This window comes from Bubalus kerabau, chromosome 2 (assembly GCF_029407905.1).
Source record: "Bubalus kerabau isolate K-KA32 ecotype Philippines breed swamp buffalo chromosome 2, PCC_UOA_SB_1v2, whole genome shotgun sequence".
Taxonomy (NCBI): Eukaryota; Metazoa; Chordata; class Mammalia; order Artiodactyla; family Bovidae; genus Bubalus; species Bubalus kerabau.
The window spans coordinates 113,666,338-113,692,528 of NC_073625.1; the positions used below are offsets into that span (position 1 = coordinate 113,666,338).

At 49.1% G+C, this 26,191-nt stretch overlaps 1 protein-coding gene across 1 annotated transcript in view; it reads right to left on the minus strand.

Annotated features, from left to right (window-relative positions):
• The window catches only part of SEMA5B (semaphorin 5B), a 49,973-nt gene extending 24,555 nt beyond the window's left edge, over positions 1-25,418 (minus strand). The window contains exons 1-4 of the mRNA XM_055568395.1: positions 25,342-25,418; positions 14,701-14,881; positions 9,587-9,686; positions 5,401-5,446 (exon numbers count right to left, since the gene is read on the minus strand). Coding sequence (XP_055424370.1) covers positions 5,401-5,446; positions 9,587-9,686; positions 14,701-14,833 — 279 coding nt within the window. The 5' untranslated portion in view covers positions 14,834-14,881; positions 25,342-25,418. The remainder of the gene's footprint in view (positions 1-5,400; positions 5,447-9,586; positions 9,687-14,700; positions 14,882-25,341) is intronic.
• Positions 25,419-26,191: the final 773 nt, after the last annotated feature.

Below are 26,191 nucleotides of genomic sequence, written 5' to 3' on the forward strand. Positions count from 1 at the left end.
ATACCAATAGAAAGCAATAAAAAACCACCAGGGTCATAGTGTCATAGGAGTCAACTTGAAGAGGCTCCTTACTGGCAAAAGATGGGATAGTCATGAGAGACAACTGCAATAGGTTGAAACATCCACAATGTTTAAAGCCATGAGTCTGTAGTTAAAACAGTAATAAAATATAAAATTCACTAATCATCATTGACAGATACTACAAAGCCTGTTCATTATTTGAAAACTGGTGAATAAAGACAGAATACCAAACATTTATCTTGTCTTTCTGTACAACTGTTTCATCAGGTAATCAAACAGTAGATAAGAAGTTTTTCCTTGTAAAAGTAGTCTGGCTAATGCATCGTAACCTAAAGAATTAATAGATCTAGGTAAAAATCATCAATGACTGCTAACATTAAAAAAAAATACAGAGAAAATCAGATACTATGCACCTCCTAAAAAAATACATGCTAACATCTCTGAAGTAATCTTGCCAGAATCTAAATTGAATAAAGTCTTCACACCTGAGAATCAACCTACAGATGGTACAGGGAACAGAGGAACATGTTAAATTATACCACTTGGACTACAGTCAGCAAAATCCAGACTGTGGGAAACTCTATAGGATAAATGACCAGGTTTCTTCGATAAATAAACTGCACAAAAATAGAAAAAGGAGAAATATTGTTGTAGTCCCATACCCCAGTGGTGAGATTTCCCCTTTCCTGGAGTCTCCAGATTTGAAGACTCACTAGTTGTGCCTTTAAAGAAAGAGTCTTAGTTTTCCTTTCTTGAAGTGAAGTGAAGTGAAAGTCGCTCAGTCGTGTTCGACTCTTTGCGACCCAGTGACTATACAGTCCATGGAATTCTCCAGGCCAGAATACTGGAGTGGGTAGCCTTTTCCTTCTCCAGGGTTCCTTTCTTGGGGAGGGGTAAAATGGAGGAAGGGATTACTGTGTGGGATGGGACAGGAGATCTGGGTTCCAGCTTCTCAATTTAGATAATTTCAACCATGTCCCCCTTTTAGACTTGTATCTCATCCTCACATTCCACAATACCCAACAGCCCAAATTCTGAGGCCTTCTGGGGAGTCATCTTACTTCTCTGCTATATCTCCCTTTATAAACTGTTCTGCTCCACTACATCGGTTATGATTTGCTCCATCCACTTTCCACCTCCCCAGAATGCATTTAATCTTTTCTCTGCTGACATCTCTTTTGTTCTCTCTGTTATTGCAGATCTGTATCTTTTAAAATTTCTCATTGTCCTTTTAGTGGAATTTTGTGAAGGAATGGAAATAAGATGTGTATAATCAATCGACCACACAGAATGCTTTAAACTAGGAATTCCAGGATAGCAATCCCTAGTAAAGAGAAACTGCACAGTTTTCTGCTATGGGAGAAAGCAGTCAAGAGAGCCAGGAACTGGATAATCTCCTTATAGATTCAACAACTCCCCTGAACACCAGAGACAATGGCTGAACATGAAAACGTCTTAGCATTAAGTCCACCACTCAGCAGAGTTTAGATTTCAAACTCTGGAGCTGCCAGCCTAGTTTGGACAATGTGCAGATAACTAGAAAAGAGCTCAGAATCAGCCTCGCCATCTGCCCAGGCACAAACAAAGCCCCATATGCGTCCTGATGCTTATGTACGTCACAGTCCTCATTTCTGCACTTGCAGGACATGTGGCAGCCCAAGACCATAAATCCATGGCAATTAGGCCTCCAGCCACGTCATCCCCTGGAACTGCTCTGGCACAGGTGGCTCATGATCTCCTGATTGACAAATCCAAGTAAGCTTACCACTCAGCAGCCCCGACACTGTCGGCCACGGGCCACCTTTTCTTTCCCACAGCCAGCTTATGAAGTTACACCGAAAGATAACAAGCACTGGTGAGCTGATTTGATTTCCCCTCCCCCTCTGCAAGCACAGGAGTGCACACACACATACGCACATGCACACACGTCCACACTGCACGCACAAACCCTCCCGTCTCTGCTGCTACCTGCTACCTCCAACCATGCTGCTTGGAGAACTGGGAAGGAAGCTGAGTTTTTCTATTTTTTTGAGGAACAGTAGTTTACACAAATTGTTTAATAGGGGTTAGGTACTTAGAAGTCCTTTTAATGGACACTAGTTTGCATAAACAGTTTGCATTTAGATTTTTATTTAAGGGATGTTAATTATTTAAACTATCAATAAAACACTGTGTTTAAGTTTGGTTAAATCATATCCTGGGGCCACGTGGGAGGAGCAGTTGGCTATAAAGGAGAGTTACAACCTTGAGCATACCCCAGGCAGCAAAGACAGTCGAGGAAGCTGGACTGGGGAGCGGGGAGGCCTTGGCCCAGCCTCGTCCTGTCAGGAAAGTGGTGGAGCTTTTTGGCCCTTAGCTGTTGTGAGCCACTTGTGATAGCAGATGCTGAAAACGTATAAAAAGGGACCCAAAGCCCCAGGTAGGGCAGTGGAGGAGCACTCAGTGAAGTCCAGCTTTTATGGTCAAAAGGCAGGGCTTTCTCATCAGAGGACAAACAAGGAGACCAGAGGCTGTGGTCTACCTCCAGCCTGGTCAAGGTGATGCTGGACGGCCCCCTCCAACTTCTCTGTTGTTCCCTCCTCTTTGTGGCCAGGTCGGTCCCCCTATGGTGGAGAGGTGAGGATGTGAACATGAAATGCATTTATTTATCTCCTAGGTTCTATTACAAAGAATCCAATCTGAACTCCTGGATTCAGGCCCCTAAGATACACCCCGGGAAGGTGGTAAAACCAGTTCCTGGTGCACTTGTGGCTGGTGTGCAGGACCCTTCAGAAAAGCCCCTGAGGTGCAGTCCCTGCCTCAAGCGTGAGTGATGGAGCTGGAAGAAGATATCTCCATGGTGAGATCAGATCCACTCAGAGCTGAATAAACCAAACGCCAGGCCTCAGCATCAAGCTAGACAGTCCTAACATCTAGTAAGGTAGGGTATCCAGGACCTGTGGGTCAGCTGTCAAGGACACCTGCGGAACCCAAACCAGTTGGGCAACATCTATGCTGCCTAAGACAAGGGCCCTAAGACAAGGGCCTTCTTAACATCCTAGAGCAGTGCTTCCTACATCTGGCTGCACATAGGAATCATCTGGGAGCCTTTAAAAATCCCAGTGCCCAGCCATACCCTAGAACAGAATCTCTAAGGATAGGATCCAGGCATCAGTGCTTTTTTAAAGCTCCCCCAGTGATTCTAGTGGGCATCCAAGAGAAAACCTGTGTCTAGAGCCAGGCTAGCTCCAGTCAACTCCTGGTTTATGCTACTCAGCTCTGCAACCAGAAGGCAAATGGCACCACTGTGGTCCAAGCCTCCGCTAAACCCTCCAGGGTTGTCTCCTTTCCACCTCTAGGGGTCACCTTCACACAGAAGACAATGTGCCCGGTCCTCTTTGGAGCTGTGTGATGCTGTGACTCTGTAGGTGTCTGCCACCTGAAGATCAATTCCTGTCTTCTCTCCATCCCCACTCTGCGGTCTTAATTCAGTTCTCCCCATCAATCACCTTACTGCAGTTTCTCCTAACTAGCTCCTCCACTAATCCATTCTCTGCACGGGACCAGGTGATTGGAACACTAAACATAATCATATCACTTTTCTGCTTAAACCTTTATACCTTCAAAATAAAATATGGATCCCTCTGAAGACCCTCTGTGGTGCAGCCTCTCTCATCCTGGGCCTCATCTCCCATCGTTATCCCACGCCCACCCCGTGATCCTCCCATACTGCCCCACTCTGTGCTTCATGCTACTTCACATCTCTGTCTCCTTGTGCCTCGGCCACCACTGCAGCCAGCATGCCCCACTTCCTACATGCCTCCCACAGCACTGTCATTATTTCTGTGCATCTGTTTCCCTTTCCTCACTTGGCTCCCAGAAGACCTTCATTTGCAGACCATGGGAGCTTAATAAAAAACCAACTGCCTGGGCTCAGGAAAGGACCCCTGGATCTACTTCCTCCCACCCACTTTGGACCATCTCTGCACTGGCTTCCCCTAGACCCTGGCCTGTGGGGCTTGGCATCTTGTCTTCATTTTTCATGAAAGCCTCTTGGAACCTAGGCTCTGGATGGGCTCCTTTGACCAACCAAGCAGGCAGGCCGTGGGATGCTGCCTCTGGGAATTTACTCTACCTTGCTCCAGCCCAGGCCCCAGGAACATATCCCATCCAGTAAAGGAAATCATTTATAATTTATGTGCTTGCTCCTTGAGGCAAGGCCTGAGCGTGATTCACCTTTGGATCTCAAATACTAGGACTGCACCCAGTTTTTAGTAGCTTTTCAGTAAATGTTTACTAATGTTTATTATAAATAGATAAATGGCATTTCTTTTCCATTTTCTCTAGTTCTTCCTGGACTTTCCCTTCTGAAGTTCACATGTTTTTTTCTTTTTGCTCCCTTATGCCTCCTCTCTGGCTACCAGCTGCAGTGGCCCTGGAGGTCTAGAACAGTTTCTAGAAGAAACTAGACCAGAATATCACACTTGCTCACCAAGGAGTTCTCCCCTTCTCCAGCTTCCCTTTGTAGTGAAACCCTATACTAAATAGCCCCATATGCTAATAACCACTCTCTAATTAGATTTTGTGTATCACTCATCATGCTTTTTTCTGGCTGTACTGTGAGCCCTAGAGGCCGGAGATCAGTGTGTCTATAGCCCCTCTGCCTCCGGCTCACTTGGGATACACAGTAAGCACTCAGTGAACTCCCCATCACTGGAAACCAGCAAGCCTCCCCTGGACACAGGAACTGAGCCTCTCAGATGCAGAGATGGCCTTCCTTTCTCTAGAATGTTCAGCCTCTGCAGAGACGATTTGGCATCTGTTTCTCAATCTGGTATAAATGTTCTGGATCAAGGAGTCCCATTAAAATGCCTCCCAAAGCACTTAGGGAATTATGCTTGGGGAGTCCTTCTTGGCAACAGATAATAAATCAATCACAGCTCAGTGAAAATGCTAAGCTAGAATGGGATCACTCAGGCCAAGCTAAGAAAGCAACCAGGGATACCCTTTCCCTCAAGGCCCAAATGCAGAGACCTTCCTGTGGATTTAGGCTCTGCACTTAGAATGACCAGCCGTTCCAGTTTGCCCAGTACTGAACTGCTTCTAGTGGAAGTCCTGCCCCCTGGAGCCCCTCAGTCCAGGCAAACAGGAGCCCCCAGCTCCTGTTCTCACAATGCAGGAGCCCTGTGTGTGCCCCTATGTTTATGTGGCTGCGACCCCCACTCCCAAATACCTTCCCAGCTGTCATCCCGACAGCTAGGGTGAGTCCACAGCCGCTGACAGGAGCACTATGTTCCTGTTTTCAACCCTAGGGGCTGAATTCTGAATCTCGCTCCTTGTGCTGCCCTGGCCCCAGCCCCTAAACACCAGGGAAATTACAGGGAAGGGAAGCAAATATACCTGAAGGAGGGAGACATTGGCAAGGCTGAGTCTGAAGAGGTAGTTCCTGTGAAAACAGAAACAGAGGTGGTAAGTCAGGCTGGCTCTACAGGCAGGTCCCCAGGAAGTGGCTTTCTGGCTCCTGCCTCTGGGTGCCAGGACTGGGTGCCAGGATGGAGTGCCAGGACTGGGTGTTGGGACTGGGTGCCAACTGCAGAGGGCTGATGGTGGGCGAACTCCAGGGAGAGCTTTACCTTCATTAGCTCATTTAATCTGCACAGCCATCCGGGGAGCAGAGAGAAAATGCCATGTTACAGGTGAGGAAACATCTGGGGTAAATGGACCAAGTCAGAGAGACAGTATGTGGAAGAGGTGGGATAGAAACCCAGACTCATGTGCCCCTGGAGGCCCACAGGCACTGTGGGTGGACCTGGAGGGTGGCAGGACCCCCAGCTCAGAGAACCGCATGGAAGTGAATACGGGCTCACAGAGTAGACCCTGCTGCAGAGACAGGGAGAATTCCACTTGCTGGGGGCCTCCTGAGGGCCTCAGTGTCCGCATCTGTAAAGTGGAGACACTGACGCCTGTCTTCCTTATTTCATAAGACCCATGGAAAGAGGAATGGTGTGATGCATGTTAAAAGGCTTTATTAATGTCAAACAGATGTAAAGTTTTGGTTTTTCCTAAGACTTTTCTTTCCTTCTTATATCTTCTTTTGGCTGTTCCTCTTTTGGTTCCTGAAGTTTTTGGAATAACTGCTTTAGAAAGTTTTGGCCTACCTAAGCTGTGCTGAGAAATGAGAGGAAAGGTTGTGGAATGGGCCAGAAACAGAGGGAGGGGCCCCTGCTGAATGGATCCAGGGGCCTGAAGGAGACACCTCTGGCTCCAAGCCCAGGACCCACTCGGCTGTTTGCTGTTCTGGTGGGCCTGGCCAGGGGACCTTGGCTTCAGGCCTCCAACATCCCTCCCCAGGCCCCTCACCTGCACCCACCCACCCAGACTAGGGACAGATGGGCTCCAGCTTACGGCTCTGTCCCAGCCGTCTGCTCAGGTAACACAGGCATCTGCTCACAGCTTTAAAAAATTAAGGGAAACACTGCATCACTTTATTCATTTTTATCCCATCAAAAATCATTCATCACAACTTGAAGTTTGCTCTTCTGGGAGATGAGAACAGAGAGAAATCTCTATAGCCTGACCACCCCAAACCCTTTATGGAACAAGGCGGGGTATAAATGAATAAAAAATTTCCCTACCCTGAATTCCAGAGGCCCAGGGTGTCCCACAGAGAAGTGCGAGACTGTCAGGCAGAAGAGAAGGAGGAAGGAAGGATGATCCTAGAAAAAGGGTTCTCTGCAGGCATAACCAGGCCAAGGTAAGGGGGGAGGAGTGGACCAGGGAGGACAGGGTGAGCACAGGCAGGAGACGTAACCCTCCCAGCTTTCTGGTCCATGCAGTGGGGATCATCACAGGACCTACTGCCTGGGGTTAGTTATTGTGAAGATTAAATGATTTATTACATGTTTCACATATCTTACAGGCTTCCCTGGTGGCTCAGATGGTAAAGAATCTGCCTGCAATGCAGGAGACCTGGGTTTGATCCCTGGGTCGGGAAGATCCCCTGGAGAAGGGCATGGCAACCCACTCCAGGATTCATGCCTGGAGAATCCTATGGACAGAAAAGCCTGGTGGGCTACAGTCCATGGGGTTGCAAAGAGTCAGAAAGAACTGAGTGACTAACACTTTCACTTAGATATTTTACCACATATTTGATACATAAAATAGTGCCTGGGACATGCGGGGTACAGAATGAATGGCCATTTTCAAAATGCTTCCACAAGGTCAGAGCAAAGGCATCAGGATTTATTTATTTGTTTATTTAAGGTCTAGTTGATTTACAATATAGTAGTTTCAGGGGTACAACTTAGTGATTCAGTATTTTTCTAGATTATACACCATTTAAAATATTGGCTTTATTTCCCTGCACTGTACAATATATCCTTGTAGCCTATTTATTCTATACATGGTAGTTTCTCTTAATCCCCTACTCCTATCTCGCCACCACCACCCCTGCCTTTTTCCCTCTCCTCACTGGTAGCCACTAGTTTGTTCTCTATATCTGTGAGTCTGTTTCTGTTTTCCTATATTCATTCGTTTTATTTTTTAGATTGCAAATATAAATGATAACATTCAGTGTTTGTCCTTCTCTGTTTCACTTATTTCAAAGGCCTCAGGATTCTAAAGGCTACATGTAAAACTGGTGTACCCTGAATCAGGTGGGAAAATGGCATTAATGCCAGCTTCCTGACCGCAGTGCTGTACCGTGGGTAGGCAAACTGTTACCACTGGGGAAAACTGGGTGAAGGGTATAAGGATGGGATCTCTCTGTATTACTTCTTAGAACTGCAAGTAAATCTACCGTTGCGTGCACGCTAAGTTGCTTTAGTCGTGTCCGATTCTTTGAGACCCCATGAACTGTAGCCCTCCAGGTTCTGCTGTTCCTGGGATTCTCCAGGCAAGCATACTGGAGTGGGTTGCCATTCCCTCCTCCAGGGAATCTTCTTGACTCAGGGATCAAACCTGCGTCTACTGAGGCTTCTGCATTGCAGGTGGATTCTTTACCGCTGAGCCTCCTGGGAAGCCCAAATCTACCATTATCCTCAAATAAAAAGTAAAACAATGGCTGTTTGCTAGGAAAATAAGGTCCATACTCTTAGATACTTGTACATGTAGAGATTACCTCAGAGAGGCCACATAAACTCACACACAGCATGCCTCCAGTCAGGGATCCTACCTAGTATACTGGCGGGGGGCGGCTCTGCTTTTCCCTTTTGTATCTTCTGAATGTTATATCGTAACACATATCTGATACAAAATAATAATTTCAAAATAAAACAATAAAATGCATTCAACCCTAGCTTCTTTTTTTAAAAATTAATTTATTTCTTATTGAAGGAAAATTGCTTTACAAACCCTAGCTTCTTAATAGCCCTGTCATGTTGGCAGCCCAGAGACTGTAACCCAGACTTTACAGATGAGGAAACTGAGGCTCACAGGTCAAGGTCACCCAGGACAAGAACACAGCTTATCTGGTCCAGAGCTCTGTCCTCCTTTACACATGGCAAATGAAGGGCTGGGGCTACTCAGGAGAGCCCCAAAGTCGAGGCTGGTCAACTACAGAGTGCAGCCTGGAGGTGCCCAACCCCTTGGCCGTCCTCCCCTGCCCCAGACCTGCTCAATCAGAACTCCCAGGGCAGAGGGCTTCTGAGAAACACCAGTGCAGCTGGAGATGGTAACGTAGTTTGGCAGAAAACCTCAAACCCTGAGGTTCTAGGGGGCCTGGATTTTAACCCCAGACTCTGTTGTTATCTTGCTACGTGATCTCAGGAAGGTCACCTTCCCCTCTTGGGCCTCTGCTTCCTCTTCTTTAAACTGAGGGCAACTGGATTAGGCCAGAGATTCTCAAACCTCAGTGTGCACCAGGCTCAGCTGGAGGGCGTGCTAACACACAGGCTGCTGGGCCCCACCTTCAGAGTTTCCGGTTCATCAGGTAGGGTCCGAGAATTTGCATTCTAACAGGTTCCCCAGTGGTGCTACTGCTGGTCCTATTGGAACAGACCATCTCTAAGCTCCCTTCCCAACCAGAGCTGGTGGTCTACGATTTTGTGAGATTTCTCTCCTCCTAATTCACTCTGCAAAGTTTCCATAAGTCCTTCAAGAATGTATTATCCCTAAATACTGGACCTGGGTCTTGGGGGTAACTGATATGGCAACTGGGAGGTCCTTCATAAAAGCACACGGCCCATGTCCCATGTCCCATGTCCCAGGTGCAGGCAGCCAGCCGGCCAGCAGGGGGCACCTTCTCTGCGTGGAGCTCCCAGGGAGGACACCAGCTCGGTAGGTTCTGGCATGATGGCTGGGATGCAGGCTAGGAGGTTGACAGCATGCATTCCTGCCCTTAATAACTGCCACGCCTTGGGGAATGTGGCTTGCTGAGATGTGGCGATTACCTCCTTGCCACTCCCCTCCAATGCTTCCTTTGCTGGGGGACAGGCATTCAGGCACAGAGAGAGTGTCTGGTAGAGAGGAACAGGGACCCAGGATGAGGGGTTGCCCACAGAAGGTCATCCCAAATAATATTCCATCTGCTTAATGTGCTTAGAATCCATCCCCCAGTCCTGGCCCTAACTCTCCTGTACCTCATTACCTGGCTCCCACGATGAGCTGGTTTCTGGAAGGATCCAGAGCGAGCTGGGAGAAATCTTGGGCTCCAGGGTAGGTGAAGTTAGAGACCCATGGCTTCAGATCTGGGGGAGGGAGAGGCAGTTGTTAAGTTACTATTGGACTAGGGGCTCCCAACTGTGCCAGCATTGGACCCAAGAACGGAAGGGCTGCAGTGAAGTAGGGGGCACCTCGGAGATCTGGGCTCCACCTGCCCACCTCTGTGAGCAGACAGCTAGGGGACAGGGAGTGGGGGTGTTGTCACTGTTCCTGCTTTGCTCCCTTGCTCAAAGAAGGGTTCCACCCATCCCCTAGCTGCACAAAGGAAACCTATAACCATCCTTGACTCCTCAAGACCCTCACCAGCCACACCAAACACACTGGCAAGTCCTATCCTCTGAAATCCAGCCATCTTGCCCCTGCACCCTATCCCCCCGGCAAGCTACCGTCATCTCTTGTCAACAGCATCCTAAGCGGCACACCTTCCACTCCTGCCCCTCCAGCCCATTTCCCACAAGGCAACCAAGCCATCTTTCTAATACGCAACTCTAGCCGTGTCACTCCCCGGCTTAGAACCCTTTAATAGTGCCCAGTTTCCTACAGGCAGTCACAACTCCTGTGAAGGCCTTTGGTTTCCAGCCCCACTGTCCTCCCAAGTAGAAGGAAAGCCTGGCGCATTAGTTATCTAGTGATGCACTGAAAGAATGACACTTCAGCTTATACATTCCTTCTCAAACCCTCTACCCCAGCCACACTCAACCAGTGCACATCTCCAGATCTATCCCACCAGAGCTTGAGAACCTTTGCAATTCTATTCTCCCTCAGTGCAACAGCTCCTATGTGTCCCCATCCTCACCCCACCTCTTCCAAGAAGCTTTCTCTGACTCCCCCACAAAAGGTAATAGGCTCCTATAGACCTCTACTTGACTGCCATCAAAGCCCCTATCTCACTGGTGTCTAATCTGGTAGTTTGTGCTGGGGGACAAGGAAGATCTTGCTTCTGGGATCTCTAGCCTCTGCCTAGCACCCAGAAGTAATTGATTAAATGTATAAATAATTGTCAACTGTCTCTTGTACAAGAAGACTCGGGTTTTCGGACAAGACTCCACAGAGGTGGAAGAAAGGGAGGATGGGTGGACAGTGCCCATCTCTGTCTCCAAGGAGGATCATCCCAGCCAAGACCAAAGTCTCTCATGAGGACTGGGTGGGCAGAGGAGACCTTGCAGCCCTCTGGATGGATGGGGCAGTGGTCATGGGAGGGTACATCTGGGAACAGTGCCCAGATAACTTTCCCTCCAAATGGAAGCTCACTTCCCCCATCCAGGCTCACAGCCCCTTCACAGCTTTCTTTCAGCCTCTTCCTCATGGGTGCAAGGGAACTGACTGGCGAAGAGAGAGTGCTGTGGGCAGAGGAACTTTCATACTGGTAGTAGGGTAAAGATGATGGGGAAATGTGAGGAGGCCCTGAGCTTTCTTCCTCACAGTGCTATAGTAACTGGCTCCCAGAAGGCCCAGGGGAGAGGGCAGGGTGTGTGTGTGTGTGTGTGCAATCCAAGGGAAATAAATCATTGCTCATTATCCCTCCAACTACAGAGTAAAAGCAGCCCTTCATTTCTGCATGACAGGCAAACACTTAATCGCTCCCCGGAGAACTGAAGGTTTTGCAAGTTGGATGTTTTTCAGAAAACTGAGATATGCACCATTAAAAAAAAAAAAAAAAAAGGAGAAGAAAGAAATTCTGCAGCAAAATGAAGCAGACCCTTTGTGTCTGCCTCTGCCCTCAGCATGTGGCTATAGACTGGCACAAACCATCATGAAGCTGCAATGGCATTTGGGCGATCTCAGTATGGGGAGTGGATCTGGAGTCAACTAGGCTTTTTAGTTGATCTCAAGGCCACTCTCAAAAATCCGGATAGGATATCATAGTACCTTAGAGACTAAGCCAAGGGTCCTCCTCCTCCAGGAAGCCTTCCTGGATTATAACCTCTCCACACTGATCTTATTTTGTTCTATGTTCTCTCTACGCTTCCAGTTCCCTTCACATTGCATGTTTTTGTCGCTCTGAATGTGCTCATCTGTTTTCTGGGTGGTGTGTGTGTGTGTGAAGGGTTTGTCTGTCCCCAGCATACTGGGTGCTCTCCAATAAGAGCAACAAGTCGCACTTTAATCCCCTTCTTCCCTTCTGACAGGGATGTTCCAGATGCTGAACAGAGGAAGAGGTGGTATGACTGGTCTGCAGCAAACCAGGAGAAACTCCATCTGGAGGTGGCTCAGCTCAGCCTTCATTACAGCCCTTTCTTGAGGTGAGGGGAGAGGAAGAGGAACCGGGGCAGGAGCCAGGATGACAGTGGGAGGTGGGGTGGAGGAGGGGTGGTCCCTTTCCGTTTCTGACCCTCTTCCTTACCCCGAAGTGACTGACAAGGGCAAGAGAGAAGGGGCGAGGGAGGAGATGCAAGGGGCTCAGCGTGGTGATCCTGGGGGAGCCGTCTTGGGAAGGGAGCCAGCTTCCTCTTATTAAACAGGCAAAGAGGACCAGAGGGAAAGCTGTCGTTAAAACCCCAAGCACGTTCTGAGCACCGTGTGCAGTGAAGGCTTTGGATGGCGACTTTAAGAGAAAAATGACATTCTCCATGACGCGCCTGTGATTTTAATTATAGTCAAATCAATTACCCACTTTGTGGGTGAACCACTGTTAGTGTTAACCCCACAGTGGCTTCTCCCTGCCACCTAGAAAGGCCAAGCTGCAGTGAAAGGAATAACATGCAGGCCAGAGAGAAACACAGGTGGAGCCCCTGAAAAGAAACCAATAGGAGAAAATTCATCCTTACGAAACAGAAACATGGCTGTCAGATTCTGCAAGTGGCAGCTCCTCTGGGGGTATTTAGGGGTTATTCACAGATCAGCCAGGTGTCAGGGCAGAAGGAAACTCAGATCTACAGGGTTAGAAGCTTACTGATCAGTCAGAAGTAAAGTGTAACATCTGAGGGGGTCCCGGAAGCTGGGGCTTGGTGCTGGGCTGGATTTGGCAACTGGAATACGGCATCACCCAGCACAGAGTCACCTAATATGAATGCAGTCCCTAGTGCGTGCCCTGCAGAACTAAGGGACGGGGCGGCGGTGGACAAGAGGACCAGCCCTGGCCCAGAACGAACTGCGCTGGGGGACCAGAGGGAGTGACATTTAAGGAACAAGAAACAGTACTCAAAGGAAACTCTCCTTCACCTCTGAGGCCTCACAAAGTCCAGCACTGTGCCTAGAGTCAGGTATTGGGTCTAGGGTTGAAGAAAAATTTGGCAAATAGACAGGAAAACTCAAAGTTGTCAGAAAAAGGGAAGGGTTGAATTTCAGGGAGACCAAAAGGCCTGAGGAGGAAAAACAAAGATGACTCCACTCTCTGGGGCTGTCAGTCTAGGATGATGGACCACCTCCCCTCTCCTGGGACCCAGGGACTTCCTGTCACTTCACGTCAACTGTCTGTGTCACTCTAACCTCATTCCTTCCTTCTGAAAGGAGGTGGGGTGGGAAGTCAGTTTCATTCAAGTACTTTACAGCTGAAGATCAGAACTGGTGCCAAGGAAGCCAAGTTCTTAGGGAACACGTCTTTACATCTCTCCACCCTCGTCCCATCACACCCAGTTTGTACCAATACAGACCAGCCTGGCTGGGCAACAGGGATTCCCCTGCTCTCCTTCCACTGTCTCTGCTCCCAGATCCAACCATGCCCCAGCAAAGCCCCTGAGAAGAAAGGGTTCATTAGGAGCTGCCACAGGGGGGGTCCTCATATGACAAGGCCACCCTCAGAATCCTGCTCCTCGGTCCTTCCCATCAGCAACAGCCACCAGCGTGCCAGGAGCCATCAGAAGTCTGAGGGTGTGCGTGTGTTTTGTAGGTTTAAGGACACTGCTAATTTACTTTAATCCATTTAAGCCTTCAAAGCCTCGGATCCAAGCTCCAACAAGACAGCACAGAGAAGACGGCTGGAAACTCTCCTCCCTGAGCGGGAGCCAGCCCACAGCTGGGTATCCCGCACATCTGAAAGGCCCCAGCCTCCCCACCTTGCTGCCCCAGCTCCTATCCACACTGCCTTCCCCACCCCCCAGATCCCATGCCTGCCTCGGTCTCATGGATTCATTTCTCCACTCTGGTTTCTATCTTGCCCCTCTAAGCTGGCTGTGTGGAATCTCACCGGACGGGCTGCCAGGCACCCGAGGTTGGAGCACCTGCCCTCTGCCCCAGGAAGTGCGAAGAGCCCCGGATGGGAGTCAGGAGGCCAACACTGAGACCCAGCTCTGACAAATCCCTCTAACAGTCTACACCTCAGCCCGCCTTTTTGTAAACAGAGATGAGCCCTTGCCCTGCTGTGCTGCCAGGGTTATTGTGAAGAGGAAAAAGCAGATAGTTTATCAAGCTTAAGAACCTGGGGACCCCTGAGACCACATCTGCTGATCCTCATGTGAGCTGCCACATAGTGATGGATCCTAACACCCCTAGTGACCCCCAAATTGGCTAACAGATCGAGGGAGAACAGGCAAGATGCTCTGGTATTTGTGTTTTGTTTTTAGATTATCATCAAATATATATCCTCCTTTTAGAAACTCTTATTGAGAACTTATGGACCCCTCAGAATATGTCCAGTGACTCACAAACCCCAGCTTGGGAAAGACTTTAACAGGACACTCTCACGAGCAGAAGGAAGCTTTCCAGAGATCTCCAGGCATTCCCTCATGTGTGAGTCACCCTCATTCTTCCCCAGGGAAACCAAGAAGCAGAGCTCATGCTGCCAGAAGAGCTACAGCTGAGATGACCCACCAACCCCTGGCCACCCCACCCTGGGCAGCCACAACCTCATTCTCTAGCAATGGAATTCCAGGCAAGGACCCCAGGGAAACATAGAGAAAGAGTTGAAGGAATTGTCTGCACACAAAATCAGATCCTCCAGCCCACTGCTACCCATTCCTCTTACACCTACCCCCAGAGGAAGAGTCTTCATACCCTACAGGAAATGACTTCCAACATCCAGAGAGACCCTGCAGAGGGCTCACCTAAGTCCTTCAGGACACAGTTACTGCAAGAAAGGACCCAGCAGGAAGTGACTCTCACCTGCAAAGGCCACGATGGGGTGTTCCCTCAGGGAGCACAGCTGCTGCTCACCGCTGGCTTCACCGGCGACATCCTGGGAGCTGGCGAGGTGCACTAGCAGCAATGTGACAGCCAGGGGTCCCGGGAACACCATGGTGGGCCCCTCTGTGGTACCGGCTCCGGAGGCAGGCTGGGCGGAGACCTGCAAAGCAAACGCTCACTCACTACGCGTTCCCTCGGCAATGCCCACCTCTCCCGATTTCCTGTGTGCTTGTCAGTGGCCCCACAGGATCTGTTTGTTTGTTTAAATAAAATTTATATTTTATTTATGATACTTAAGAGTTTGCTCTGCTCCAGTAATATAAAGTTATAGATCATATCTTGAAAGCTAATTTCCCTCGTAATGGTATTCTGGACAAAACTGACAAATTATAGAGCTTTTTCTATTATGATCCCAAATGGTTTAAAATTTATTTTAATGATAAAGGTGGTATCTTAGGGATTTTAATAAATGGAGTTAGGACAAGTGGGTAGCCATTTGTAAAAAGATAAATTTAGATCCATAACTCTCACCAACTAGGGAAAATTCCACTGGATGAAAGATTTAAATGTTAAGGATAAAAGCAGAAAAATACTAGAAGGAAATGTGGGCAGAATTCTTTATAACCTTGGAGTGGAGAACCATGACTCAAAATCCAGAAGCTATTAAACAAAAGATTGACAAATTTAACTACATAAAAATCACAAACTTCTGCAAGCTCCTCCCCACCCCCCACAAAAAAGAAACATCCAGCAATATCAAAAGGCAAATGACAAACAAGGGAAAAGATTAGCAGTTTGTGGCAGACACAAGGGGCTAATATCCTTAATACATGAAGAATTCCTGAGAATCCAGGGGAAAAAGATGACAATCCAGTAGAAAAATGGCGAAGAATATAAATTCAAATAGGGCTTAAAAATATGAATGACACTACTCTCATTCATAATAAGAGCAACTCAAATTAAAAGTTGAACTGAGGTAAGGCTGCTCACATATCAGTTCCGCACACATTAAGTGAGATGACAACTCTTGGGGAGGTAGTGGGAAAGGGGTGCTCATAAGCTGCTGGCATGCACGCATGCAAAGCCGCTTCAGTTGTCTCTGATTCTTTGCGACCCTATGAACTGTAGCCCACCAGGCTCCTCTGTCCACAGGGATTCTCCAGGCAAGAATACTGGAGTGGGTTGCTGTGCCCTCCTCCAGGGGATCTTTATGACCCAGGGATGGAACCCATGTCTCTTGTGTCTCCTGCATTGGCAGGTGGGTTCTTTACCACTACCCCTTACAATGCTGGATGGTGTACAAAATGATACAACCCCATGGAAGGGGACCTGGCAACATCTGGCAAAACAACAGTCATGACCCCCTTTGACCTAATTCCCTGGAGTAAACCAGTGCTACTCGAAGTGTGGTCCACAAGCTGTGACCACTCTGAGGTAAGATAAATGAAGAATTTGGATAGTGTTTTTTAAAACCTTTATAGTAATTTGACAGGGTAATTTTTATGTCTATTGGATCTAATAACAAAATATGTGGACTTGTATTTTGCCTAGTTTTTTTTTTTCAATTCACTTCTTAAGAAATTCGCTTTGATTGAATTTTACGTAAGTATCCATCTGCTGCTGCTGCTAAGTCGCTTCAATCGTGTCTGACTCTGTGCGACCCCAGAGACAGCAGCCTACCAGGCTCCCCTGTCCCTGGGATTCTCCAGGCAAGAACACTGGAGTGGGTTGCCATTTCCTTCTCCAATGCATGAAAGTGAAAAGTGAAAGTGAAGTCGCTCAGTCGTGTCCGACTCCTAGAGACCCCATGGACTGCAGCCTACCAGGCTCCTCCATCCATGGGATTCTCCAGGCAAGAGTACTGGCGTGGGGTGCCATTGCCTTCTCCAAGTATCCATCTGCAGCAGACTGCATATGGAAAAGTAAAACCTGCTCCTTCACCATAGTTAGCTAAGAAACACGAATAGGTGACTGGGACACCTGCAAAGTGACTTATACACGAGATTATTCCTTGCGGCATTTTTTTTTTTAAATGACAAAAGACAAGTAACAACCAAATATCCAGCAAATGGAGACTGCTTAAATAAGCCACGGTGTATCAGCTACAGAAAAGAATGGGGAGTTGGTCTTCAGATTTTGTTGTGGAGGAGTCTCCAGGTATATTAAGTGAAAAAAACAAGGTGCATAACAGTGTAATATGCTGTTACATATTACATGCTACACTTTGTGTAAAAAAGAGGGTAGAAATAAGAATATATATTTATATTTGCTTATATTAGCATTACAATACAGTGGAAAAAATAAACCCAAACTAATTAAAAAAAAAAAGGTCACTTAAAAGTAGCAAAATGGTGATCCAGGTGTCTCAATATATACTTTTTATATAATATTTTCACTATTGAATATTAAATGTGCTTAATAACATCTATTCAATTAAAAAAAAAAAGCTGGCTTAAAGCTCAACATTCAAAGACTAAGATCATGGCATCTGGTCCCATTACTTCATAGCAGATAGATGGGGAAACAGTGACAGACTTTAGTTTTAGTTTCTTGGGCTCCAAAATCACTGCAGATGGTGACTGCAGCCATGAAATTAAAAGACAAAGAAGGAAAACTATGACCAACCTAGACAGCATATTAAAAAGCAGAGATATTACTTTGCCAACAAAGCTCCATCTAGTCAAAGCTATATGGTTTTTCCAGTATTTATGTATGGATGTGAGAGTTGAACCATAAAGAAAGCTGAGCACCGAAGAATTGATGCTTTTGAACTATGGTGTTGGAGAAGATTCTTTAGAGTCCCTTGGACTGCAAGGGTATCCAACCGGTCTATCCCAAAGGAAATCAATCCTGAATATTCATTGGAAGGACTGATGCTGAAGCTGGAGCTCCAATACTTTGGCCACCTGATGTGAGGAGCTGACTCATTGGAAAAGACCCTGATGCTGGAAAAGGTTGAAGGCAGGAGGAGAAGGGGACGACAGAGGATGAGATGGTTGGATGGCATCACTGACTCGATGGACATGAGTTTGAGTAAGCTCTGTGAGTTGGTGATGGACAGGGAAGCCTGGTGTGCTGCAGTTCATGGGGTCGCAAAGAGTCAGACATGACTGAGTGACTGAACTGAACTGAACTGATTCAATAAAAATTTTAAAAATTAGTGTTGGTTCCCTAAAACGTCTAATACACAGAGTTGCCAACAGTTCCTCAGGAGCCTGACTCAGACGCTCTGTATCACTTCCCACCTCTCTCCTTCCCCAGCCCATCCGGTGTGTCATCAAGTCCCGTTGACCCCACACCCTTTACATGTCCCTAACGCACGAAGCGGCCTCCTTGGTGTCACTTTTACTATCTGTGAAGTGAAAGGTTGAACTAGATCAGGGATTCCCGGCTGGGATAGCAGCAAATTGGAATCACTTCCACTGGAGGTGGAGTCCTGGGACCAGTAGGTGAGTGATCCCCAAGGTGATTCTGACAAGTCTCCCCAAGGCTGAGAGGCCCCTGGGATTCCTTGATGCTCAAGATCCTTTTTACTCCTAATCTCTCCCCTCTCTTCCCTCCTCACTGCCTCTACTTACTCCAGGTTTGGAAAACTACAGCAGGATGTCTCTTCCTGTTTCCTCACCTGTGTGTAAAATAAGATAAAACCTATCACTGCATTGCTGCAAGGCTCCCAGGAAGCATCCCTGTGACCACACAGTCCATGCACATTTATCCTGCCCCACCCCACGCCTCACAGGTCATTAGCCCACTGAGCACCTCTTTAATCTCAATCTCAGGCTCAACTGGCTGCTTCTTCCCAGGAGATCCTGGCCATCTCTCTGAGCAGAAACCCTCTGGGAGGAAGATTTGGCCCAAACTTACTTCCTGGAGCTATTTTTCATACAGCTGTTCATAGCTGTGCTAAGTTGGGTCCTTCCTGCTGCAAAGGGCCTGACACTGCTCTCCCGTCCCTGGTGCCAGCATCTCCTTTCCTTGACACAGATTCCTGGCCTCAGGAGACTGAGGCATCAAAAGGCAGGGCCAACTCTCTAGAGTCAGTCAACCTGAGTTCAAATTCCAGCCTTCTCCTTACCAACTGTGCAACTCGGGGAAAGAATACTCAACCTCTCCCTGCCTTAGTTTCCACAAATTGGGAGTGAGAATAACAACACCAACTCCCTCAGCGTCTGTCAAAGTTAAGGGAGTTACAGGTGGCTGCACCTGTGGGTTCTGAGTCTCACCAACATGGATTGAAAATATTCTGGAAAAAAACTCCAAAAAGTTCCAAAAAGCAAAACTTGAATTTGATGTGCCCCCAGCAACTATTTACATAGCATTTAAATTGTATTTACAACTATTTACATGTCATTTACATAATATTAGTAATCTAGAGATGATTTAAAGTGTATGGGAGAATGGGCATAGGATATAAGCAAATACTGTACACCATTTTCTATTAGGCAGTTGAGTATCTGAGGGTTTTGGTATGGGGAGAGTCTGGAACTAGTCTAGTCCCCCATGGATGCTGGAGTGTACTACCTCTTAAAGGCAAAGAACAGTGCCTGGCAGACAGTGAGCATTAATTAGAGCTATTCTGGTGCCCTGAGGGAAGAGGAGCAGGGAGGCCTGGGAAATTCCCTCCCGTCCTTGGGCTGGAGGCCTTTCTGTTTTCTCCTCTACTCTTTTTCCTTCTCCTTGCTGTGGGCCTGGACTGTATGAGGGGCCTCCTTCCCTCTGGTCAATAGGGGGCACAGGCAGAAGATGGGGAGGGGGAGGCAGGGGTGGACAGGAAGCTACAGAGTGGGCTGCTGCATCCCTTCACAGAAGGTCAGAGCTCCTTTCCTACAGCATCTCTGCCTCCAGGTTTCAACATCACTCCCTCCTTCCTCCCTTCAGGCCTAGGGATGTACCACACCCTGGTTATCAGCCCCAGGGTACTGCATAGTGAGCCTTCCCGTATGGTTCCCCACACCCTTCCCACCCCTCTGTAAACAGTTCCTTTATTAAACTGCCCTCGCATTTCCCAGTTTGTGTGTGCCATCTGTTTCCTGTGGGGACCCTGGCTGATATTAACACCTAATTGGCGATGTTCAATACACATGCAAATATCATCCTTTCGGACTTTAGCTGGGGCTTTTCTTCTATCAGCTCCTCAGGACAGTATGGCAACTGCTCTCCCCCCATTATTCCCAGCCCTCCCCTTGTCCGATGGTTCTTTCCCAGGCTTCTGTGCCACCCCGAGTCCCCAAGCCTAGCCCTCTGTGTGGCCAGATTCTGGGTTCCTCCAGCCTGAATTAGGCAGACATCCTGGGGCTTCCCAAGTAGTGTTAGTGGAAAAGAACCTGCCTGCCAATGCAGGAGACATAAGAGACTCAGGTTCCATCCCTGGGTTGGTAAGAGGAAATGGCAACCCATTCCAGTATTCTTGCCTGGAGAATCCCAAGGACAGAGGAGCCTGGCAGGCTACAGTCTACAGGGTCGCAAAGCATCGGACACGGCTGAGGTGACTTAGCACACACACATGCCCGCACCTGGGCCCCTTCCTCTCCCCTGGACCCCAGGCCTAAAAGTACCTAATTTCTGCAGCAGAAGTTCCGCTCATATTATGGTTTTCATGTAAATATGTCCTCCAAGTCCCTCCTGAATCAATAATTGCTTGGTGAACATCACTGTGCCCACCTGGGCCCCAGTGCTGCACGCCTGCTTGTTTGAGGAGCAGGGAAGGGTACACAGCACAGGACTGAGGGTGGGAGGGACAGGGACTGAGGACAGGACCCGGATTCCAGATCTCCTCTGCTCAGGTGAGGGAGGAGGAAAAAGGGAGAGCGAGCCGGAACAGCTTTCAGACATGGGAGCAGCACACAGTCCGAGCTGCCCAGAGACAGGCAGCCTGAACACCCATTAGGGAGGAGGCGGGAAGGGTCTTGGTTGAGGCGAGTGTTTCAATCCTGAGGATGCGCAGTGGCGGAGACGCTGACTTCAGGAATCCCACAAGGGCCGTGCCCAGCCTATTTGTCCATCACCTTCAGGGACCTCCTCTGCCCTTGGCAAGAAAGCCAGGAGACCTTAAGAGGGGTTCAGAAGAGGGACAGAAGGAGCCCAGAGGCAGGGAATGATGCTGGGGGTGCACACAGCCAGGGCTCCATGAACCAAGGCCCGAGGACATCAGCAGGGCAGGGGTTGCCATAGTGAAAAAGGCTGCCATAGTGAAACAGGAGAAGGTGGTCAACCTCTGGGTCACAGAGGGTTACAGGGTCTGACTTCCTGAGCTCTTTCTAGATACTTGGGGTGGGGGCTGACTCCCAACTCCCAAGAAGTCCCCATCTTTGGAAATGATCTCTCCATCCACATATCAAAGGGATAGGCCCCCAGCAGGCTCCCACGTACCCTATCCCCACCCCATCACAGCTGCCTGCACCAAAGGAAGACCAATCAGATGCTCTCCCCAGCCATTTGGGTATACACTCCCTACCCCAAGCCCAGAGTCAGGTTGGTCATTGTAGAGGAATTTGGAACACTAATGGCCCCATGGAATGCCATCTCCCACCTGTCCTGTGGGCTGAGAGGAGCAGAGATGATCTGAAGTCAGAGACCAGTGACAGAAGAGAGCAGAGACTCCCTGGGACACTGCCAGCCTTTCAGTTCCCAGTTCTAGCCCTTTCCTGAGTGAGGTCTGTGTTCTACTTCCACGAGCCACCCCCTCCCAGATCCTTGTAATCACACTCCCTGTTTTTGCCTGGAGTCATGTCAGATCAGGTGTCACCTACTCAATATTGTCTCCTCAGTGTCCATTCTTACCCTCCTTCTTCCTAAAGGAGCCTGTGCATCAGCAGGGATGGGGTGGGGACAGTGTGCCCTGCTCAGGTCCTGCCTGGTCTTCCAGACTGAGTGGTCCAGTGAGACACTGTGGAAAGTCTCATGGGGCCTGCGGGGAAGTGGCTGAGGAGGCTCCCTTCCTGCCTGACCTATAGGTATGGGCAGCCTTGCAGCTTTAGGTGACCTCTAGCCACATGGTAAGGATCATGGTGCAGAAAGACAGATGGAATCTGGGCTGCTGATGACAGAATGAGCCCTGCTGTGCCTATCTTCAGGCTTCTTTCCCATGTTTGATCATCACACTTTGGGGTCTATCCCTTGTCTGTAAAATGGGGAGAGTAATCCCTCCCTCATAGAGTCGCTGCAAACATTTAAGGAGTTATTTTATCTAATAGGCTTAGATCAGCACCTGCCACAAAGTAGGAGATGTGTAGGTGCTCAGTTGCGTCCGACTCTTTGCAGCCCCATGGACTGTAGGCCACCAGGATCCTCTGTCCATGGGATTCTCTAGGCAAGAATACGGGAATGGGTTGCCATCTCCTCCTCCAGGGAGGTGCTGTATAAAAGTTGGCTATTGTTATTATTATTTTTGAATAATTCACTCCTAATTTATTTAAGCCCTTGTTTTTCAGGTCTCAGGTATCATTAACCAAGCACCATTCCTATTCCACACAATTGGATTTCTCATGCCTACAACCCACATGCCTAAGACAATCAGGAATTTCTCTTTCTAATATGTTTGGGTGGTCTGGATTTCTCCACTGGCAGTGTGTAGTGGAGGCCACGTCACCTTCCTGAGGCTTGCAGAGTTCCACAGAAAGCCCAGAGCTTGGGACGCTGCCAGACCTGGGTGCAAACCTTAGTTTTGTCACTTGTAAAATAAGGCTAATATGTCCTTGCTTTGGATAGAATGCTTGTCACCACGCTCCCAGAACTAAGTCTGGCACAGAGGAGGCCTTCTATGAAATCCATTTGTATAAATGTTTCATGTACATAAAACACTCACCTAGTCACCTAAGTGTCTTCCCAGGCTCTCCCTGCATTTGTTTATACATACTTCACTGGGCATCTGCTGAATGCCTATTACGTGCAGTTTCCTATACAGATAAAGGAAGTGAGGGAGGTGGAATACCCACAGGATGAAGACTTGGCCCCTGCTTTTGTGGAGCTTATAGTTCACTAGGGGAGAGGAGACAGTCTCCCGAGGAACAAGCAGTCACTAGGCAGAGACAGTGACCTGGGCCTGGGGTCTGGATGCTACGGGGGCACAGAAAGCCTGTGCTTCTCCCTGTCTCCAAGTGCTTGTCACTGGCTCTGGGTGGGGTGCTCTAGAAGAGGGGGTTGGAGAGCAGCACCAGCGGACTCCTGCTATTTGGGGGACCCTCAGTGACAAGGAAAGCATGTTCCCAAGGCCTTGGCCAGACATTCTACTGTTTTCTTTCCTGCTGCTGCCCCAGTTCCCTGTGGTCCTCACTATGGGGTCACTGTAATGGTGCTTGGAAGCATGTGAATGCATGTTTGTGGGTGTGTGTGTGAGAGAGAGACAGAGAAAGAGAACACACACCCATGTGGGCTGCCCCTTGAGGACGCCTCGCCTTCATGGGACTTCTCCAGAGCTCATTTTCCCAGCTCAGATAGTGGGAGGAGGATTAGCTACAACCGTGGGAGGGGATGAAATTGCTGACTAAGAATGAAGGAAAGAGAAAAAAGGGCAGAGGGCCAGGCCCAAGGTCCAGGAAGGACCGCAGTCCTACAGGGACCTTTGCTCCTCTCTGGGGAGAAGGATGAGGGACACAGGGGTGGAGAGTGTGTGTGTGAGCTGACCCCCTACAGAACCCACACTGACCTCCCAGCACACTCCCTGCACAACCATGCCTTTCCTGCTTGCAAGGCCCACTGTCCAGACCTGCCTCTGGCAGGAGAAGCTGAAAAGTCACACCGAGGACCATTGAGTCATCCATCATTCCATTCAGTAGAAGGATAAACAGGGGGGTGTCCCAGCTCCCCTGCTGCTTATGGTCCCACAAAAGAGAAGGAAGTATGAAGAGGAGATGAGCAGGAAGCAGAATCCAAGGTGCCCTGGGAAAGGGAAGTGAGAGGATGCCAGGGGGATGGAGGTCTAGACCCTCCGGTAAAAGGTGGAACTCAAATAGGGCCTTCAGGAAAGAAGAGGAGCTCTCCCAGCCGTCGGGGAGAAGAGCATTCCAGAACGTTGAACTGGTAAGGGCACAGGCAGAGACATGGCCGTGGCCCATCCTCGTATCATCTAGCGAGGCTGGAGAAGTGGGCAGCAAGAGACGAGTCTGGAAAGGAAGACTGAGGCCAAATGAGGGAGACTTCAGCACGAACCTGTAGCGTCAGGAGGTTTTCTTCCGCTGAAAGGGAAGATGTGTTGATAGTTTGGAGCAGTGGAAGGATGTGGTTGAATCTGTGCTTTGGAAAGGTAGGTGGCAGGGGCAGCGGGAGGGATGGGTTAGAGCAGGCCACCTGTCTGAGAACTGGAAATGGGTACCTCGTCCTCTGAGGGAGGCCAGCCCATGCTCAGAGCGTGGCTAGGTCTCAGCCCCACTAGCACCTGCCCAACTGCAGGGGCACAGCCCTGGAGAGAAGCCAGGAGGGGCTGGAGGAGTGAGGGGAGGGGCGTGGGTCACAGAGCTGAGCAGGCAGCAGTGGTGTGTGTGTTTGGTCACTTCAGTCGTGTCCACCTCCTTGACCCCATAGACTAAAGCCCGCCAGGCTCGTCCGTCCACGGGATTCTCCAGGCAAGAATACTTCAATGGGTCGTCATTTCCTCCAAGGCAGCAGGCGAGACCATTCAAATTAATGCTGCAAGTTGGTTGTACCCAGAGTGGCCGGGGTGTCTTTTGATTGCTATAAAAGGTATAATCAGAAAGGAAGAGACCCTGAAAGATGATGGCTTGAATAAACATGGCTGCAGCCTGTTGAGAATGTGCCAAGCACTGTGCTAAACTCCTCCCTCCAAGACCTCATGGCAGTTTGGCAAGAAAGTTGCTCGATGCCCACGGATCACTATGCTCAGCTGATGAGAGGAAACAGACATGAGCAAAACTGAGGCACGCGCACCACCACTTGATAACAGAGTGATCTGAACCCAGGACTGTCTGCTGCTGCAGCCCACCTCTGGGTCACTCCACACACCACCCTCCCTCGAGGAGAACTGGCCCAGCCCTCCTGGTATCTGCTGAGCCCTGGCTCTGTGAGCTCTCTAATAAGCAAGCTTCAGAGTTTCATTTGGTTTCCTGAGTTGGCTTCCAGACCAAGGAGAGCGCTTTCTGGTTATAAATTATTGAGCTGACTTCCTGCCACAAATCAGTCTCCTGTGAGTCTGGCTGTGGGGGCCAGTTTTTCCAGGTCCTGAGTGACTCTGGAGAAAGGCATTCCAGAGGTTGGACGGTCAGGGCAGAGCCCCACCCCTAGGGCTCTGACAGTAGCCTGGCAGCGCTGGGTCCAGCCTTGACTGGACGGCCAGGGGCCAGGGTGGATGGGATAAACTGAGAGACTCCCTTCTGTCCCCACCACTGCTCAGCCCTTGAGCCCTCGGGGACCCTTGGGGAAGGGGGCTCGGCTTCTCCTTTCTCGGGTTCCTCCCTCCTTGCCTGCATTCAAAGTCTCCACTTGGCTGCTTGCCTGGGAAAGGAGGAGAAAAAGAGAAGAAAAAGAAAAGAGGAGGAAATAGGGGGAACCAAGAGCAGGAAAGAACACCATCTGCCTGTGGTTTGGTGTAGAGGGGAAGGCATGGGGGCCGTCCCCCCCTCCCCCCCAGGATCACAAATGCTATCTTCCCACCCACCCATCACTCACCACTTGGGGGGCAAAGCTTAGCCAAGCTCAGCACAATGATAAAATTGAGATGCAGATTCCTTCCCATTGCTCTGAATAGAGCAGATTGGATACGGATTTCCCCCTTTTCTTCCCATTTAGACCATCTGGGCGGCTGGGGCCCCAGAGAAGATTGGGACCAGGTGGGGGAGGGGCAGAGGTTTCCTAGCACTTTTCAGCTCTGAAACCTCAGGGTGAGGGTAACAGATGCCACCCCCACCATATCCCCTTCCCTGGGGCAAGTTTGTTCTCTGTCTTTGTATTCTGCTCTCCGGGCTGGGCGGGGCTAGCTGGAGTCGCCTCTCCTCTGTCCTAGCAAACTCCAAGTGGTGCGTTTGTCATCAGGGTCTGCCGTCCTTCCTGCAGGCCCACCCACATCCCCTAACTGCAAATAAACCTATGGGGAGGATGGAAGGGAAAATGCGATCAGAGAAAGTTGATAGGAAGGGCTATTAAAGATTGCTTTAAGCCTGAGGAAAGTGAAGCTTGGGGAAGAGTATCCAGCTTAAGGTTGGGGAAGGAGCTGGTGGGAAAACCAAGACTAGATAATAACAACAGCAGCAACAAAGACCATGTTATTTTGTATCAGGATGTGTTCTACGCTCTTTGTATTATGCCATTTAATCCACACAATAACCCTACAAAGTAGGTACGATTATCATGCCTATTAGCCCATTTCATAGATGGGCAAACTGAGGCACAGACCTGTTAAGTAACTCGTATAAGGCCAAACTGGTAGAAGTCAGACCCAAATCCAGGTGGTGGGGCTCCAGAGCCTGCCCCTCGCACGGTCTCAGCACACCACCCAGGAAAATGGCATTATTTGACAGAC